At 38.1% G+C, this 19,569-nt stretch overlaps 2 protein-coding genes across 2 annotated transcripts; both read left to right on the forward strand.

The window, feature by feature from the left end:
• Positions 1-8,742: 8,742 nt before the first annotated feature.
• LOC108832423 (high-affinity nitrate transporter 3.1) lies at positions 8,743-10,059 on the forward strand. The gene is made up of 2 exons (XM_018605913.1): positions 8,743-8,982; positions 9,348-10,059. Exons 1-2 carry the CDS (start codon positions 8,841-8,843, stop codon positions 9,824-9,826), a joined length of 621 nt encoding a protein of 206 aa, XP_018461415.1. The 5' UTR covers positions 8,743-8,840; the 3' UTR covers positions 9,827-10,059.
• A 4,404-nt stretch (positions 10,060-14,463) lies between these two features.
• On the forward strand, positions 14,464-17,951 carry LOC108832424 (uncharacterized). Its single transcript, XM_018605914.2, has 8 exons — positions 14,464-14,716; positions 14,825-15,105; positions 15,179-15,641; positions 15,729-16,153; positions 16,310-16,571; positions 16,761-17,047; positions 17,160-17,351; positions 17,640-17,951. Exons 1-8 carry the CDS (start codon positions 14,464-14,466, stop codon positions 17,949-17,951), a joined length of 2,475 nt encoding a protein of 824 aa, XP_018461416.2.
• Positions 17,952-19,569: the final 1,618 nt, after the last annotated feature.

Here is a 19,569-nt window from a genome sequence, read left to right on the forward strand (position 1 = left end):
ACCCTTTCGCAACAGACACATTCAGAACAACTCTTATTGTTGATGTTCGAACTGCAGGGCTGTATGTCTCAATTAAATCAACTCCCTCTTCTTGCTCATAACCTTTTTGCAACCCAACGAGATTTCAGCTTGTCAAGAAGAGCCATCAAGCCCTTTAGTTTGATCGTATGTATCCATCGAGAACCCAAGACATGCATTCCAAGAGCACGAGGTAAGAGACATGGTGCCATTTCTGCGATGTGCTTCTATTTCCTCTATCATGGAGGTGTTCCATCCTGGATGCTTCAGGGCAGCAGTGATGTTAGTTGGGATCTTAGGAAGATCAGTGCGAGCAATCAAGGCATAGCGGGGGTTCCAGTCTGAAGCCTTGTTGTCATCTGATGAGTACGTAACACATGAGGCTCTTCTGGTGGAGGCATAGTGCTCCTCTGGTCTCTCTCTCTCTAGCAGGAGTAAGTTTAGTATTGTCTTGAGGAGTAGGAGGAGGAGACTCAGGTTGTGGAGGTGCCGGTTGCGGAACAACAGGAAGATATGAGGGTGTTGTTGGAGAGCGATGCCACGCTTTCAATAAAGGAGTTGATTGTGGTTCCACATAGTCTTTATAATGATGATGAAAAGGAAAAATCCTCTCATCGAAGATGACATGTCGAGAGATATAAATGCGTCCAGTTGGTGGGTATAGGCATCTGTAGCCTTTATATTGAATGTTGTATAGGAAGATGCACTAAGAGATTAGGATCAAACTTGTGGTTTTCATAAGCTCGCAGACAAGGGTAGCAAGCGCTACCGAACACACGCAAGTAAGAGTACTCTGGTTTCTTTTTGTGCAGCATTTCAAATGGGGACTTGAACTCCACGGATGAGGAAGGTAGAAGATTGCTAACATAGTTAGCCGTATAAAACGCCTCCACCCAGTACTTGAACAGAGTTCAACTTTGATACATCGTCGACAGAGCCAATTCAATGAGATGGCGATGTTTTCGTTCAGCCAGTCTATTCTATTCTGGTGTGGAAGAGCATGACAAGTGATGCTGAATGCCACACGCTGCAAGATGTTTCCGAAAGGCAGTTCCACTGAACTCTCCCCCACCATCACTCTGGAAAGTCTTGATTTTCAGACTGTACTGATTTTCAACTTGCTTTTGAAAGGCCACAAACATAGAAAAGAAATCTGACTTTGCTTTCAGAGGAAACAGCCAAGAGAAGCGAGACTAGTCATCAACCAAAACAGCATAATATTTAAAACCCTGATTCGATACAATAGGTGATGGTCCCCAAAGATCACAGTGTATTCGATCAAGGGGTGCCACAGTTTTCGACGTAGAATTAAAAAACGGAAGCTTTGAGCTCTTTCCTATCTGGCAAAGCTCACAGATGGAGGGTGTGTTGCTCTTATTGGTGAAGATCTCCTTGCTATTCTTGAGATGCTGAAGAACTTGAGAGTTTGTGTGTGCCAGACGTTGATGCCACACCAGCTCACTTGCAGTCACCTGTCTCTTGGAGTAGTACGCAACAAATTTCGGGTTCTTCAGCACATATAAGTCCTTATGTCGAGGTCCTTTGGTCACCACTCTCTGGGCGTTAAGATCAATTATATAGACCCATTTAGAGTCGAAAAACACACCACAAGGTAAGTCATCACCCAACTTAGAGATAGACAACAAAGACATTTGTATTCCGGGACAAACAAGAACGTCGAGAAGAGGGATGCTACCTTGTGGAGTAGTGATGACCGTGGAGCCGACATGGGTGATAGGCATCTGCTCTCCGTTCCCAACCATAACAGACTCAGGACCATGATACGGAGTTGTGTTCTGAAGGGAAGACGTAGCAGTAGTGATGTGTGATGTAGCTGCAGAGTCAGGATACCACTCTTGACCAGACTGATCTGAGACTTGAATAGCAGCAAGGGCTTTAGGAATGTCAGTACTCTGATAAGCAAGGTCAAAATGGTTGTAGCACTTGATCGCTGAGTGACCTGCTCGCCCACATATCTGACAGGTTGGGCGGTTGTCATTGTTCTGACCATGATTCCACCCTAACGTGTTCACTTGCTGAGAGAAACCCCTGCCTCTAGTGGAGTAACCACCTCCTCTGCCTATGTTTCCAAAGCGACCACCACAACCGTAGCCACGACCTCGCTGATTGTTACCATAGTTCGTGCGTTGTGTTTGAAAGGAAGTAAACGGAGTAACATCAGCAGGAGTCTCGTATGACTGTAAGCGTGTGTGAAAGCCAGTAACTTCAGACATCACATCTTGGAAGTTTGGAGGAGGATAGCAAGACATGGAACTTTTAATCACAGTGGAGATGGGGTCAAAGTCATGGGAGAGGCCATTCAAGAAGGTAAAGATCTTCATAGACTCATCAACATGTCTCCCAATGGAGCCGAGCTGGTCACACAAGGCACATAACTCACGACAGTAAACAGATAACTCTTTACATCGTGTGTTGAGGAGTTGTAGACGGCGTCTGAGATCGTACTCACGAGCAACTGAGCTTTTGTTGAAATTGTCCGCTAACGCAGTCCAGACTTCCCGAGATGTGTCTAGGTTGTGGACATAGCCAATAAATTCTTCTGTCAGCATCCCAAACAACTAAGACTTAACCAACTGATCTGAGCACCGCCACTTCTCGAGTTCTGGATTTGGAGTGATGACTTGAGCTTCATCAACAACAGTAGTAATGGTAGCCTCTGGAGCAATGGATTGACCATTGACAAACCCTAAGAGCTTCTGACTGCTGAGTAGGGCTTCAGACTGTGTTTTCCACATGAGATAGTTGTTATCATTCAACTTGAGGGTAACTGAGCTAACGACATGGAGATTTGCAGGAAAAGGATAGGGGTTTGGAGCTTCAGCCATTGTTGGCGACCTGTTAAGGTTCTTGAGGCTCTGATACCATGTGCAAACTTATAAACTGAAAGTTTTCTTTTAAGACTCAACAAAGACAACGTTCACCAGATTACAACTTATGTAGCTAGATAAAGGATGAAATCCCTAATGCATATGGCTTGATCTATGTACAAGTGGCAAGCTTAGAGCCGCTGATTCAAACTGAGAGAGGAGCGTAGTAGTTGTGCAGGACCACACGACAGGCTGTATCCTTCCTCCTTGCATCCGTACTCTCTTGTCTGCAGCTCTGCACTCCTTTACTTGAAACTTCTCCTTTTACCGCCAAGTCCTTTGGGCTTTGACTCCAGCTCTGTTGTCGGCCCAACTCTATCTTTCTTCTGGGGCCTATATCATTTACAAGTCTGTGCCCTTCATATAGTTGCTCATTTTTTTATATTCTAACTTTAATTGCCATGGGTAACCAAATTTCCATTCCTCATGTTTTAAACAATACACCTTCTAAAAATCACCTTCAAGTTTTCAGTTGTTTATGTTATGTCAATCTTTAGCCACTATCATTAACAATCTTCCTCCATGATCTACACAAGGTGTTTTCTTTAATTTCCCTCAAACCATTAGGATTGAGGGAAATTATGCTCAATCATCGTGGATAAGATGCCCTGGCCTCGACTGTCGAAGAATTATTTTCTCTCTTCATATCATCTTTCAGTGAACCGAGCTTCCCTTTCATCCCCCCCCCTCGACATCTTCGCCTTTGAAATATTTCATACCTTCCACTTCGTACCAACTCTTAATTCTTGATTTTGTTTGATCATCATCTACTCCCCTTCCTCTGCTTTACCGGATAACAAGCACTTCTCCTCACTCATCATCATCTATGCCTTTATTTTGGCCCCTCCTTCCTTTATTTCACTTGAACGTACTCCTAACAGTGATCCTCATCCTCCTCTTCTGCTAATGCTCTCCTTTTCCTACTATGGTTATTTCCTAACGGTGATACTAGGGCGTTCGGGTATCCATTCGGGTTCGGTTTGGATCTATTCGGATTTCGGATTTTCGGGGTCAAAGATTTTAGCCCCGTTCGGGTATTTTTAAATTTCTGTTCGGGTTCGGTTCGGATCTTCGCGGGTTTGGGTAACCCATTTAAATTATTTTAAAAATCTTAAAATTCATTATATATGTTAAATATCTCAAAATCTAAAAATAAAATAATATATTACATATAAATTTGAATAACATATGTCAAAATACCTAAACTTAACATATAAACTGGTTTGGTTTGAATATTTGGATTGAGAATCAATTGATATTTTAGTATTTTTGGTGTTTTGAATATACTTTAATTATTTTATACATTTACTTTTGATTATTTGTATATATTTTCAAGTAATTTAGACAAACTAAAAGTATTATATATATATTTAGGTGATTTTATATACATTAAATCTAAAATTACTTAATACATCTAGGTATATAAATCTATTTCAGATACATTCGGGTGCCCGAAATACTTCGGTTTGGGCCGGGTTCGGTTTCAGTTCTTCTAATACCAAAATTTTGAATACGTTCGGATATTTAATCAATTTTGTTCGGGTTTGGTACTACTTTTTCGGATCGGATTCGGTTCGATTCTTCGGATCCGGGTCTTTTACCCAGTCCTAGACACAATATATGCAAACCTTGGGTAAAAAGGCCAAACGGTTCATTTTTCCCCCACACTGACTTTGCCTCTCCTCTTCTTCAGTCCCATATTTAGACTTCTCGTGACCTAAGCTAGAATAACACAATGAAATCTGAACATGATGCTCAAGTAATCAGTAGGACATGGAATCTTGTGCTACACTCTTTAAACATTAGTATGCACATTCCATGTGGTTGTTTAGTCATAAGTTTAATATGGTATGTTGAGCTGATAAAAGTGGAAAATAGAATATCTCACCAAGTGGGTTTTGATTGCAAGAAGAATTTAAGTCCAGCGACCAAGCCAATGCCGATCCGAACTGTCATTGATATTGATATATCATGTAACTGGTCACTACACAAACTAGATGTCAAGAATGAATTTTTGCACGAGAATCTTGAACAAACAGTCTATATGCACTAACCACCCAGCTTCGTTGATCAGGAAAATCAAAACATTTATCCCTTCTCAAGAAATGATGATACAGCCTTAATCGATCCACACAAGCATGGTATCAGTGTTTTCCCCAAGTACGGTACTAAAATTTGTATCAAAAGTAGCAAGAGCGGCGCATCTTTGTTTATCTATTTTCGGAGCTTGAAACACGCATACATTCTCCTCTATGTGGATGATATCATCCTCACAGCTTCCTCTTCAACTACTCTGAGTTCTATTCTCTCCTCTCTCAATTCTGAATTTTCAGTGATTTTTGGTCTACTTCATTAATTTCTTGTAACTTTAATTTGCAAGGACAACAATGGGCTCTTCCAGGACCAACCAAATTATGTTGTCGACATCATGCATCACACTAATATGTTTAACTTCAAACCCAGTTCAAACCCAGTGGACACTCTGAAAAACTATATGTCACTCCTGCCAAAGATCAAACACTCTATCATAACCTCACAGACACTATTCAATACCTCACAGTCACTCACCCAAATATTTCTTTATGTTGTACAACATATATGTATTTATATGCTTGATCGTCGCAAGCCTCATTTTGATACCATGAAACACATCCTTTGTTACATCTGGAACGAATAGTTATTAATTGGTGAAGATGGTTTCAGAACCAGGAGAGTGGCCAGCCTCTGCAAATTACATGGAAGATATTGTGACTTTGAAGAGAAGCTTCATCAGCTCAAATCTCATTCATATATCACAGAAGCAGAATTTAATAGCGGATCGTCTTGCACGCAGTGCTCGAAGCAGCTGTCGTTTGTTGTCCATATGGATATGGAGCTACCAGTGTCTTGTACAGAGTCTAGTTGAGTCTAATTGTTTCAGTTGCTGACAAAAAAATATGAATTTTTTTTAAGGGTCTAACATAATTTAGTCAACTAAAGTAAGAGATTTTTTTGGGTTCGGTTAAAAGATGAAGATTAAAATGATATACAAAACATTGAGATTTTATATGCTTGTTTTCTAGCAACAATACCAAAAATGCAGACTTTCATAGAAAAAGTATCTTAAACTGGAAACATTGATAGATCATGAATTTCACCAATTTTTAACCATGATCTATGCATATTTTCAAAGTATTTTATATGCATTTGGAGCCTTTTCAGAGAAATTACAGGTTCAGGTACTTGCTTGACGAAAGTGATGTTTTTGGAGCTATTTAAGAGACTTATTAGAAGACTTGATAGAAATGAAGAGATGGTCGATTTCTTACCTGAATATCGACTGACACTGACCAATAATAATCGATTGACAAGATGTCTTCGACATCGATCGACATCAAAGCCATCCGCGAGTTAATAACAAGATTTAGAAGATTACAAGTTTCACCAAGTTCCAATATTTACATTTTAAGTCCCTAGCCGCCTGTTAGGCTATATTATTAGGATTTTGTACTATTTTAGAGACATGCTTGCCTAGATACCTTGTTAGACCTAGTTTTGGAAGAGAAGCCACCATTGGAGCGAGAGCTTAGGATTTGGAGAGAGAGATCTGAACTTCATAACAGAGAAGATCTTGAACTCCCTTGCTTTATTTACTTTGTTTTACTGTTTCTCTTACAATTATTATTTAAGTATTATTCAGACCATCATGACCATGTTTCTTATGAATATGTCTGAGTAATCATCCTGTTAGATTTAGGTTTCTCATAAGGTTGAATTATGTATTGCTAATATAATAATTTGTTAGGGTGTTTTAACATATAGTTCTTCATCTAGTTGTTTTTAAAGCTAAGGTTAAGGATTGATCACCCTTTAATTTAAATCATAGGATTAATTGAGATAAGCCCCTGTGTGACCCAATACCTGAAATCAACTAGCTTGATCTATTGGACTAGATACAAACGAAAGTTGGTCTAGAAAACTAGAGAGCATAAATCAAACCCGTTCATAAAGCTTTCTAGAAGAAACATCGATCGACGCGACTATCTTGTGTAGATCGATATTTTGAAAGGTGTATTGATCGTTATTCATATAGAATAATTGATCGACACTTTCTCGCGATTTGCCTACGAAAGTCTGAACCAGAGATCTATATATAGATAATCTAATTGATTTTACCAAAGTTTGAGTTCGAGAACACATTAATACTTGTGAACCCCTAATTAATTGAAATATATTGCATACTTTTCATACCCGAGAATATACCTGAATCTAGCTATTTCCTCTTAATTACTTACAACCTTAAAATCAACAAATCGAGCAACTACTTTGCTGACCAGTTAAATTACTATTTTAAAACCTATTGATCTAGCTATATTAAAAAGACTTCGAACCTACTGTGTAATCCTAGAATCTCTGTGGATTTGATCCCTAAGTACTACATCTGAACCTCTTATTTGAGAGAATAAAATCACTCATTAGGGTAATTTGAGTGATATCATACGTGGATTTTGGTCAGATTGGTAAAGTAAAATCTAAATTGGATTATGTTCACAATCTCCTTGATAACATGAAACAAGTTCACTTTGCTACTGAGTAGGCCTGAGCATTTTTACCTCAACCGGAAGTACATACCTAAATCCGAACCATAAAAATCAAATTCGAATCAAAACTGTTATACCAAAATATCCGAACGGGACTTATGAGCTTAGTACTTTGGAGTTCGGTTATAACCCAAACCGAGCCGAAATCCAAACTAGGATCCGAAGATACCCGAAATTAGTTAAGTATGTTAATGTTTTTTTATATATGCTAAGATGATTTAGAAATTTTAGAGTATTCAAAATATTTCTGTAGTTTGTTTTATTTGTTATTTTGAATACTTTTAGTTAATTTAGATAGTTTAACTATTTATTAATTAGACTTTTAAATAATTTAAAAAAATGTGTCAATTTTAGGTTTAAAAATATATATATATTTTTGGACGATTTTAAACATTGGTTACATCCAAACCGAACCCAAAAAGGACCGAATCGAAATCGATCTGATAATTAGTAAAAGCTGAATGAGACTTATGAGCATAGCACTGAAGAACCGAACGGGCCACCAAACTTCCAGGCCTACTACTGAGGTTGAAACTTTGGAACTGACTGAAGAAAAATATGTGAATTAACATATGTGAAACCAAAAGAAATCATGTCTTAGTTTGGAAGAGTATATGCAAACTACTATATCAAAACTTAATAACTTAACTGACTCAAATTATTTTACACAAAATAAAATATTTATTAAAAATAACAATATATTGATATTTAACACAATTTTATATTTTGTTACGAACTTATATATTATAAAATGATTTAAACTTAGAGTTGTTTACAGTTATGCATAAGCACATGAAAATCACATGGTTTTATAAAAAAATATTATATTGTTAATAAATTATCATAAAAGGAAATTTTATGTAAATATATTGTAATTTTAGAAAATTATTATCAAAAATAGAGCAAACTATTAATAGAAACATGTGTGTAGCGAAAAACTTAGTTAGGATATAATTATTTTGTAGCCGATGTGACAGCTGGATATAGAATTGTTTGGAATCTGAAAATGAATTATTCAGATGACAAATTATGAAATAGACGCTTATCTCATCCTTTGGCATGTTTAGGGGCCATAATCAGCTGTACGGAGACGACACACTTGTGCCAGAGAGGGTACACAATCTTCCCAAGTATTCAAAGGGTAATCTCAGAAAAAACCGTTGACTTTCTCATTAGTTGTTAATGGTATCTCCAAGATAGTTGTACTTGTACCAAGGATTACCATAAATTACTATATAAAGACATAAATGTGCACCCCACCTTTCATATCAAACATAAAAGTCAGCAAAACAAAGGCATATTCCTCTTCTCTTCATAAGCCTTAATTTCTAAATATTCAGATTCAAAGATCTCCATGGCTATCCACAAGATCTTCTTCGCTTCACTTCTAATCTGCTTACTGTTCCAAATTAGTCATGGTGCTACCAAAGAAAGGCTCTTCTCTGACCTGGAGAAAGGTGCACTTGAGGTCACCGCTACACCCAGCCGAGAAGGCGGTATGTATATTTCCTAGAGAACATCCATCATTCGCACTTCACTTCAACATTTATTTAGGTGTTTTTTTTTTCTTTTTTGAAAAACATTTATTTAGGTGTTCAAATTTTCGGTTTAGGTTTTTGATTTCAATGTTCTTTTCTGAAATGTTGGAAGGTTCGGAATCCCACTTAGGTTAGAGATTATCCGCAGATCTAGAGGGTTGAAAATTTTAAATTTCGGCCAAACCCGATAAAAAAAATAAGCACAAGTAATTATTTAGAATAAAAGATATAACTTTTTTTACTATCAAATATCGTTAGAAGAGCCGAGCAAATTACTAACGTCAAGCCTGAATCCTGATCAATAGTTTATTTATGGTTTTCAGTTTTGGATGCCGGAATTGACAAGTTGAGCATTACATGGAAGCTAAGCTCGACAGCTACAAAAGAGGCTGAATTTACGACCATCAAAGTAAAGCTATGCTACGCTCCGGTAAGCCAAGTTGACCGACCATGGCGCAAGACAGAAAATGAGCTCTTCAAGGATAAAAGCTGCCCACACAAGATCATTACCAGGCCCTATGATAAATCCCCTCAATCATTTGAATATACCCTAGAACGCGACATCCCAACGGGGACCTACTTCGTTCGCGCCTACGCAGTTGATGCCAAAGGCCATGAAGTTGCTTTTGGACAGAGCACGGACGAGGCAAAGTCAACCAAGCTCTTCAGTGTTCAGGCTATCAGTGGTCGCCACAAGTCCTTGGATATTGCCTCCGTCTGCTTCAGCGTGTTCTCCGTCCTGGCTCTTCTTGTCTTCTTTGTCAACGAGAAGAGGAAAGCCAAGATAGAGCAGAGCAAATGAGTTGTTTACTTTGCGTAATTGGGAAGTTGAGCAAAACCGCGTTGACTTTGAATTTATCTTTTTCTTTTATCCGCTGCTTTTGTTTTGATGCTTACCTCTTCTTCCTTTGTACTTCTAATAATTTCAAGATCAATGTGGTTAATAGGAACATGTGTGGTGTTTGATAATATACTTTGTATTTGCGAAATTGCAAGGAGATGAAACAATAAATGTTTGACGTGTGAGCCTGAAAATTTGATATTGTTTGAAAATTTAAGAGATAGCCATGACGAATTGCTGACAGCGATCCTGATCATCAATAAGATTCGATTGTACTAAAGATCTAGTTTAGGGTTACTCAAAATGTCAAATATGTCGACATATGATAAGTTAACATGTCTCAAGGCTAATATAGTATATGTACTGACGTACGATGATGTTAATATACTTATGCGCAATGGACCAAATATCCATTATAAATCTCAAATGGTTATTTTTTTTTTTCTGTCAAGTTGTTTTTTAATTAATAAACGGGCCAAGCCCAGTACACTAAACCCAATACAAAGGGAAAAGGCCCACAAGCGTCCAGCGGACTACACCAAAAATAAATAAAAACGGCCCACTGGCCCAAACCACTAAACCATCTAAACCGGCCATCATCGGTCGGTCGACGTCTCAAGGAAGCTTACCACGTGGGTGAATCCTCACCGTCAGAACGCAAAGCGTTGTCCTAGCCTCGACTTGATCGTCACCGCCTTGATACGACGCCGGAACACCAACACCGCCACACTACGTTCGTCGGAGCTCAGAAACCTAAGAGCCTCCACCGAACCCAACTCTTTCTCTCGATTCACTGTCTTCACGCTAAAGATCTTCATCGAACCATCGCGATTTCCACCGGCTCTACACTGCGTCAAACCCTAGACAAGCGAGATGCACACCATCACTTTCCTCCCTCGAAAGTCACCACCGTCACCGGCACTTATCCTCATCTGCGGAGAGTCGATACGCCGTGACCCAATCTACCACCTTTACGGCAAAAGAAATGCGCTTGAAACTAAACTAAAAAGAAGCCTTAACCCAATCAAACCCCGGGTTCCTAAACGGCAGCGTAGACCTTTGTGAGCTTCTACTCTCCGTGACCAAGAGCCGGCGAAGGCGAAGCCGGAAGAGACTCCCCTTCCCGGAAACTAGAGATGGCGTCGGTGGATCTGAGTGAGCCTCCACCCCTCGCAAAAACCGGAGACGACGGAACTAGATTAGCCCCCATCTCCCGGACCACAACAACTACACATGTAAGCCACTCCCTCTCCACCGGAGACCTCCAAGCGAACGCGTCGTTACTCCAACAACGAGGCCACCGACAGCGATGGTGACGAAATCAGAGCTCAGACAAGGCGAACCATGTAAGAACGACAAAGAGGAGGCGAGACGGAATCATCTGACGGAAGAAAAAGGGTTCCGATGGTGGCACGGCCGCTCACGCGCCAGCCAAACCGTCGGTCCCCTGTCTCCCTTTATCTCTCTCTTTGTGATTTGGTTAAAACGCGTGTCTGATCTCAAATGGTTATCTTCACTTTTTCCAAAATGAGATAAACACAAAATAAGTTTATATTTTGCTCCAATAACTTTCTTTACTTTTTCTTTCAAAAAATTTATTTCTATTATATTATGTTATTTCTACTTATTATTAACTCTAAAACAATAATTATTATTTTGTAGAACTTAAAATAACCCAAAAATATTTTATTTTAAAGGCTAATTTATTAATTAAAAATCTCCAAGAATGCATCTATCAAAATGAAGTACCATTGGAAATAATCTAAATCTACTATACGAATAAAAAATTCGGATATCCAGAATTATATATATAAATATGCAATATCCATAAAATGAATTAAACTATAAGTATTAGTATTTTAAAGAAATATTTGATTTGATCTAATATATGCATATTTATTTATTTAAAATAATATATATGTAAATCATATAATTATCATTTTTATGTAAGATTTGATGATAAAACCGAAGATTTATAATATTTTGTTTATTAAACTATTATTTTTTTGTTCATAGAGCTTTATAAGGTAAATACAATATTTCAGTGAAATATTATTGTTTTCTATTAATATTTATTTTATTTTATTTACTTTTCACTTTTTGTTTTACATATAAAGATCGAATCTGATATTCGGTTAAAAATATAATAAAATAGATTTCTGGTCATAGAATATCCTGGTATATTGTTTTTGAAAACAAGGTGGTTCTGGGTCTAAGTTCATAATCCCCTAGACTAACCATTTAATTTAACTCTGTTAAAAACAAGACCCTTTCCAGCGTGAATGGAACCCTTGATCTCCCTCGTCTCTACCTTATCGGTAGCCAAGGGGCTTAACAACTAAACAAACGCAATGTTAGCTGATCATATCAAATAATTGATTATTCAAACGAAATATATCAAATTAAAAATAACTTGTCAAACTTGGATATTCGTTCGTATTAAACTCTTAGCGGCAATTATATCTATACTGTTATTTATAAAGTGATTTTTTCGCATTTGAATTCTCACGTTAAAAATTAGACCCGTTAAAGTCAATGACTCCCTAATAAATTTATATGTATATATGAATTAAAAACAAATTTATCCTAATAATAGTATATTTTATGCTATATTAGATAAGTGATGAAATATTAATATGTTAAAAGTGTCGAAAATAAAAACATACTTTCTTAAAACTAAAATAATTCTTATTCATATATATTATGTTGTTATTTAGAAATAATATTTTTATATTATAAAAATTAAAAATTAAGATATACAATTATTAAATATTAGACAAGAAAAACATTTATATAAGGATATTTAAAAATAATATTTTAATAAATTAACATAATAATAAGCATATATATTTTAATGAACATTTCATCCATAAATAATTTGATGTTTGATTTAAATTTGTTGAGAACATAAGTAAAAATTTATAATGTTAGTTTTTGAATTAACAAAATAGAAAATAATATATATTTGTAAAAGTATTATATATGAATGTGTGGACAGATTTAGTATATTGAATTGAAAAAAAAAACGCTGCATTTTGGTAAGAGAGAAAATGGCGATTCTGAGTGCGTCTGAGACGTAGAGTTTTCGCAATCCGATGACGATGGTTGATCCGCCGGATCGGCCAGATTCTTCGGGAGGGGAGTCGGGGAAGCAGTCTGAGATGGAGGATAAGGTGTCGATTGAGAAGAAGTTGAATCAAAGTTGGGCTTCGGGGGTGCAGGAGAAGAAAACTCTGAAGAGGTACGATGTCGAGATCTTGAACAAGGAGGGGAAACAAACGGTAGAGATTCCAGAGGAGGTAATCACCAAGTCGACTCCGATTTGGGATGATTTCTTAGTTGGGAAGTTTTTGGATCAAGCTCCACATGTTGCAAAGGTCCACATGGTTCTCAATAAGATCTGGAAATATGGTGATTTAGCAGCTAAGATTGAAGTGTTTGAAGTTAACGAAACGATGATGAGGTTCAGGGTTTCAAATCCTAAAGCGAGAGAGAAGATTATCAGGAGAGGTATGTGGAATATAGTGTGGATTCCGATGGTTGTTACCAAATGGACACCACGCGCAGAAGAAGAGAAGCAAGAGGAGGATTTGATCCCTATGTGGATCCATCTAACAAAGGTCCCACTGCATATGTTTTCCTGGGAGAGGTTGAGTCTACTGGCAAGTCCTGTGGGTGTTCCAGTAAAACTTCATACAGAAACACTTGCATGCACAAGTTTTGAAGTGGCGAAGATCTTTGTGAAGGTGGATGTTACGAAAACTTTGCCTAAGGAGATGAACTTCACAAGTGGAGGAGAGGAATTCACGGTGGAGTTTGATTATCTGTGGCTTCTTTCAAGGTGTAAGCATTGTGATAAATGGGGGCACTCGGAGAAGGTCTGTGCTGTGAAGAAGAAAGGCAAAGAAAAGGAAGCTCTTTCTGTTCCAAAAGAAGTGGAAGAAAGCAAAGAAATGGGGAAAAATAAGGAGGCAAATATAGAGATGGGAGATGGAAATTCTGGAGAAGGAACAAGTTCTAAAGGTGGAGATGTTAAGACTGATGGAAGAGAGGAGGGAGTTAGAGAAGAAGTTTTAGAAGATTGGGCTCAGGTTCCACAAGGGAAAACTGGTCGCTCACAACCAAGTACTCCGAAGCATACAGTGAATGAGATACAAATCTCTTCATCAAAGTATACTGTTTTGAGTACAAATGAAGAGGAGGAAGGTGAAATAGTGGAAGATGGGAAAGGTATTGAAGAGGATGAAGGTAATGAGAATAAGAAAGTTGAGATATTGGAAGAAGATAAGATTGAAGATGGTTTGATAGAGAAGAGTAGAGGGAAAAACAAAGTAGTGGGTCAGAGAGGGAGGAAGAAAGAACAGAAGGCAAGAGCTCGGGATGAGAATCCTGTGAGCAAAAGGTCTTCTCGTATTCACAACTAAAATATGGCAGGGTTTTTTTGGAATGTGCGCGGATTTAACAAGTTATTGAAGCATTCCGTGGTAAAAGATTGGGTTCGAGATAGTGATATGTTGTTTGGTTGTGTGTTGGAGACAAGGGTAAAGGAGAGTAAAGCGGGGAAGATACTAAATACAGTGTTTCGGGATTGGTCAGCAATGACGAACTATGAATACAGTCAAGGTGGGAGGATTTGGCTACTCTGGAGAGATTCTGTGAGAATGACTCCAGTTTACAAGTCGGATCAGTTTATTACATGCTCGGTGGGTTTGCAAAATGAAGAAGAATTTTTCTGTACTTTCATTTATGCAAGCAATGCGGTTGAGGAAAGGAAGTTATTATGGGAAGATCTTTATGACCATCACTCATCTCCGATGTTTAAAGATAAAGCTTGGGTGTTAATGGGTGATTGTAATGAGATACTCTAAGGTGATGAAAGTTCTGGGTTCTCGAATCTAAGCAGGCCTCCAAGTGGAATGAGAGACTTCCAACGGATGGTCTTGCGTTATGATTTATCAGATATGGGTTATCAGGGTCCGCTCTATATGTGGTGTAACAAGAGGGAGGAAGGTTTAATTTGCAAGAAGCTGGAGAGAGTCCTAATGAATGGAGTTGCATTGAACAGGTTTCCGAATGGGTTTGCTACTTTCGAACCGGGGGGCTGCTCTGATCATCTGAGATGTAAAATTCAGTTGCTGCCACCAGTTGAGAAAATAAGGAAGCCATTTAAATATGTGAATGTTATTGGAAGTTTGCCAAATTTCATTCCTATGCTAAGGGAGTACTGGGAGTCGACTGAGGTAATGTTTTACTCAACATATGCTATGTTTAGGTTCTCAAAAAAGTTAAAACCTGAAACTTCTTATACGTGAGCTGGGTAGAGAGAAGCTGGGGAATTTGACAAAGAGAGCTCAAGAAGCCTATGATATACTTTGTGAGAAGCAGAAAAATACAATGGCTCAAGCTACAGATGTGAGTGTTCATGAGGAAGCAGAAGCTTACGAGAAGTGGATGTATGTTGCTGGTTTGGAAGAAGATCATCTCAAGAAAAAAGCTAAATTGCATTGGTTGGAAGTGGGATACCTTAATAATAAGACGTTTCACAGCTCTATTCGAGCTCGGAAAGCACAGAATGCCATTAGAGAAATCAGATGTTCCAATGGCAGGAGAGTAGTAACTCATGGGGAGATTAAAGAGGAGGCAGAAAAGCATTTTTCGGAGTTTCTAAATCAGTGTCCTGTAGATTATCAAGGCGCGACTGTGGAAGAGCTTAAAGAGCTACTGCAGTATCGATGTTCTGATGAGGATGGAAGACTGTTGGATGCAGAAGTCATTGGTCAGGAAATCCGAAAGGTTTTATTCTCCATGCCTTCTCATAAATCGTGAGGACCTGATGGGTTCCCATGTGAATTCTTCCGCACAGTTTGGCCAGTTGTTGGACATGATTTTATAGTAGCTGTTCAGTCAGTCTTCAGGTTCAGTTTTCTACCGAAAGGTGTAAACTCTACTATCCTTGCATTAGTCCCGAAGAAAGAAGATTCATTGGAGATGAATGATTTTAGGCCTATAGCCTGCTGTAATGTGCTATATAAGGTGGTCTCAAAGATACTGGCTAATAGGTTGAAGAGGATTCTACCTAAGATAATAGCTGAGAACCAATCTGCGTTTATCGAGGGGCGTTTATTAATGGAGAATGTTCTGCTGGCTTCAGAGTTAGTGAAAGACTATCATAAGGATTTGGGCTCGCCAAGGGGAGTGATGAAAATAGATATTTCTAAAGCCTTTGACTCAGTTCAATGGGACTTTGTGTTGAAGAGTTTAGAAGCATTGGGAATCCCGGAGAAGTTTGTTAGTCTGATCAAACTGTGTATATCAACGGCTTCCTTCTAAATACAAGTAAATGGGGACTTGGCTGGATATTTTCAAAGCTCAAGAGGTTTGGGCCAAGGATGCTCGCTCTCTCCATACTTATTTGTTTTGTGCATGAATGTGCTTTCAAAAAAGATTGATAGTGCAGCAGCGGCAAGGGCGTTCAAGTACCATCCTCGTTGTAAGTCACTAGCCCTTACCCACTTGTGCTTTGCGGATGATCTGATGGTGTTTGTGGAAGGCTCTAAAGAATCAGTTCAAGGAGCGCTATCAGTATTTGATGAGTTTGCAAAGTGGTCGGGTTTGAAGATAAGCATTGAGAAGTCTACGCTATATCTATCAGGGGTTTCTGAGTTAGAAAAGAGTAGAATCTTATCCAATTTTCCTTTTACTAGGGGTGAGTTACCAGTTCGCTATCTGGGAATGCCATTAATGACTAAAGCTATGAGACAGTAGGACTACTTCCCATTGGTGGAGAAGATCAGATGCAGAATCAGTACGTGGACTAGTCGGTTTCTATCTTATGCTGGACGTTTACAGTTGATCAAGTCTGTGATAATGAGCTTGGTAAATTTCTGGACTTCAGTCTATCTTCTTCCTAGTGAATGTATAAAAGAGATAGAACGGGTTTGTGGTGCTTTTCTTTGGTCGGGCCCGGAACTAAAAGCTACAGGAGCTAAGGTAGCTTGGAGTGGGGTATGTGGGGAGAAGGAGGAAGGAGGATTGGGTATCAGAGAGCTTAATATTGTCAACAAAGTAAATATTCTTAAGATCATATGGAGGTTCCTTTCGGGTTCTTCATTATGGGGAAAATGGGTAAAGAGTAACTTGCTAAAGCAGAAGAATTTCTGGGAAATAAAGGAGGAAACTCAGGTAGGGTCTTGGATGTGGAAAAAGATGATAAAAATGAGAGAAGTTGCTAGAAGATTCCATAAAAAAGAGTTAGGTAATGGTAGACAAAACATCTTTCTGGTTTGACAATTAGTCTGGAAAAGGAATTTTAATCAATTTGTTGGGAGAGAGGGACATTGTAGATATGGGCATAAAAAGAGAGGCCACAGTAGAGGAAGCTCTCATGAGGGATAAAAGAAGAAGAAGCTATCGTTTGAGGGTGTTAAATGAGGTTGAGACAGAAATGGAGGTTCAAAGAAAGAAGTTGAGAGTGGATGCTGAGGATGTAAACATATGTAGATGTGGCTCAGGGTATAAGCAAAAAATTTCGACTCATGATACTTGGTGGCTGCTATGAAGTACGAGGGAGAAATGTAGTTGGTCAAGAAGTATCTGGTTCCCGGGAGCAACTCCTAAATTTGCTTTTGTTGCCTGGCTTGCTGCTAGTAACAGACTCTCAACTATGGATAGGATAACACAGTGGGATCCAGGAGCAGTAGCGACTTGTGTGCTCTGCAAGAGGGAGCCAGAGACTAAGAACCACTTATTCTTTGAGTGCTCTTTTTTGTCTCAGGTTTGGGAGTATCTAACGAAAGGGATATTGCTCAGTGATTATACAAATGTCTGGGCGAACATTTTGGAGGTCATTTCTGATGAAAGTATGGAGGAGAAGAAGAGGTTCTGTTTGAGATATGCTCTGCAGTCTGCGTTGCATGTTATATGGAGGGAGAGAAATACGATAAAGCATGAAGAGAAGCCAATGCCAGTTGGAGCTGTCATGAAAATGGTAGAGAAATGTGTAAGGAACAAGCTGAGTGTGATGAAGTCAAAAGGGGCAAAAGGGTGGGAGAATGGTTTACAGTTTTGGTTTAGTACTAGACTTTAAAAATGTTATAGAAAATTTGGAAAGGAGATAGAAGAAATATTTTTTTCTCATTTTAAAGGTCTACACCTGATGTAATAAGAGTTTTTGATGAATAAGTTTAGCATTCATTCAAAAAAAAAAAGATTGTGTGGACAGAAAATAGTAACTAAATAAAGGTAAAAATGTAGATATAATTCTATTTCTTTTAAAACAACAAAAGTTGGCATGCAAAAGTCGTTGTTATGCTGCCCTTTTTTCAAAGACAAAGAAAAGTCGTTGTTATGCTGCCCGTTGAAAAATTGGTTTTAATATAAAAAAATTGCAATATAAAATGAACAATTTTAAAAACTAATGAATTTTGAAAACCGGAGTTGCTGGCCACCGTCTCTCTTATCTACCAAATTGAGCCACTTGTTTAGATGACCAAATGGTCAAAATTATGTAGTCATAATCAAAAGAGCTTATCAATAGGCTGTGCTGGTTATGAAAGGCCATCTAGCAGAATCAAGAAATATTATATGCTACTAATTACTAGTGATACATTTGACTTTTATTCTCTTTAATGGTAGGACACATTCCCAAAACACACGGAGCCAAGCAAGGGCACGTCACACGTTAACAAGGTTGAGTTCTCTCTGTACGGAGACAACACTTTTAAAATAAAAGAATATCCAGCATCCTTTTTTTTTATCACAAAGAATATCCAGTGATAGTGCTCAAATTACCCAGTAGAACTTAGTCTTTCAAATAAAAGGCACAACTGTAGTACTTAGGGATCGAATCACGAAGAAGTAGGAAACCAATTAAATAAAATCTACTAATCAATCCTAGGCAAAGTTGGTTTATATGATGAAAATAAAAGTAACAATTCCTAAAATGAGCAAGGTAGTTGTTCTAACTAACAATATGATGGGTTGTTTAGATGTGATAAAGAGTGTTTGACATAGGGTTTCTATTCAGGAATAGAGATTATAATCTCTATAAATGCTTTAACAAGTTGCTTGCATGATACTATAGATTTCAGCCGCTTAACTCAAGTGAAGTATCACTGGTTAAATTATCTAGATCTATGGCCACACCTTTCGCATGATGACACAGAAAAAGAGTTGATCGATATCCTTTTGAGATATCGACCGATACACCTTTCGCAGCGCCGATCGATTCACCTGTCGGGATATCGATCGACGGCTTCTAGATCTGTCTAGGCGCGAGCCAAATATGAACACAAGGTCTCAAGGAGGAGCTGTCGCTCTTCTCAACGGGAGACAGGCAAGCTCAAATGGATAATTCAAGATAATCAAAGATCCTATTGATCTATGTTCTAGTTAGCTAATCTAAAACAAGCATAGGGTGCAATCCATTTGATGAGTATCACAACTTAGCAATTATAGTTTGGGGCTAATCCCACAAACCTATTTGAACCCTAGATCTAACAAGTAGACTACTCAGACATAGCTAAGCAATTCATAACAATAGATAGATGAAAGAATTGCATAGATAGAATAAAGTAGAAATACAAAAGGAGATGAGAAATCTCTCCAATCTCTCAACACAAATAAAACTCTAGTCTCTCTCTCACACTCTCTGCTTTGAGGGTTGTTAAAAGCTTGCTTCTTTCGAAGGTTGCCGTCAAAAAAAA

The sequence above is a fragment of the Raphanus sativus genome, unplaced genomic scaffold, assembly GCF_000801105.2.
Source record: "Raphanus sativus cultivar WK10039 unplaced genomic scaffold, ASM80110v3 Scaffold0198, whole genome shotgun sequence".
NCBI classification, from domain to species: domain Eukaryota; kingdom Viridiplantae; phylum Streptophyta; class Magnoliopsida; order Brassicales; family Brassicaceae; genus Raphanus; species Raphanus sativus.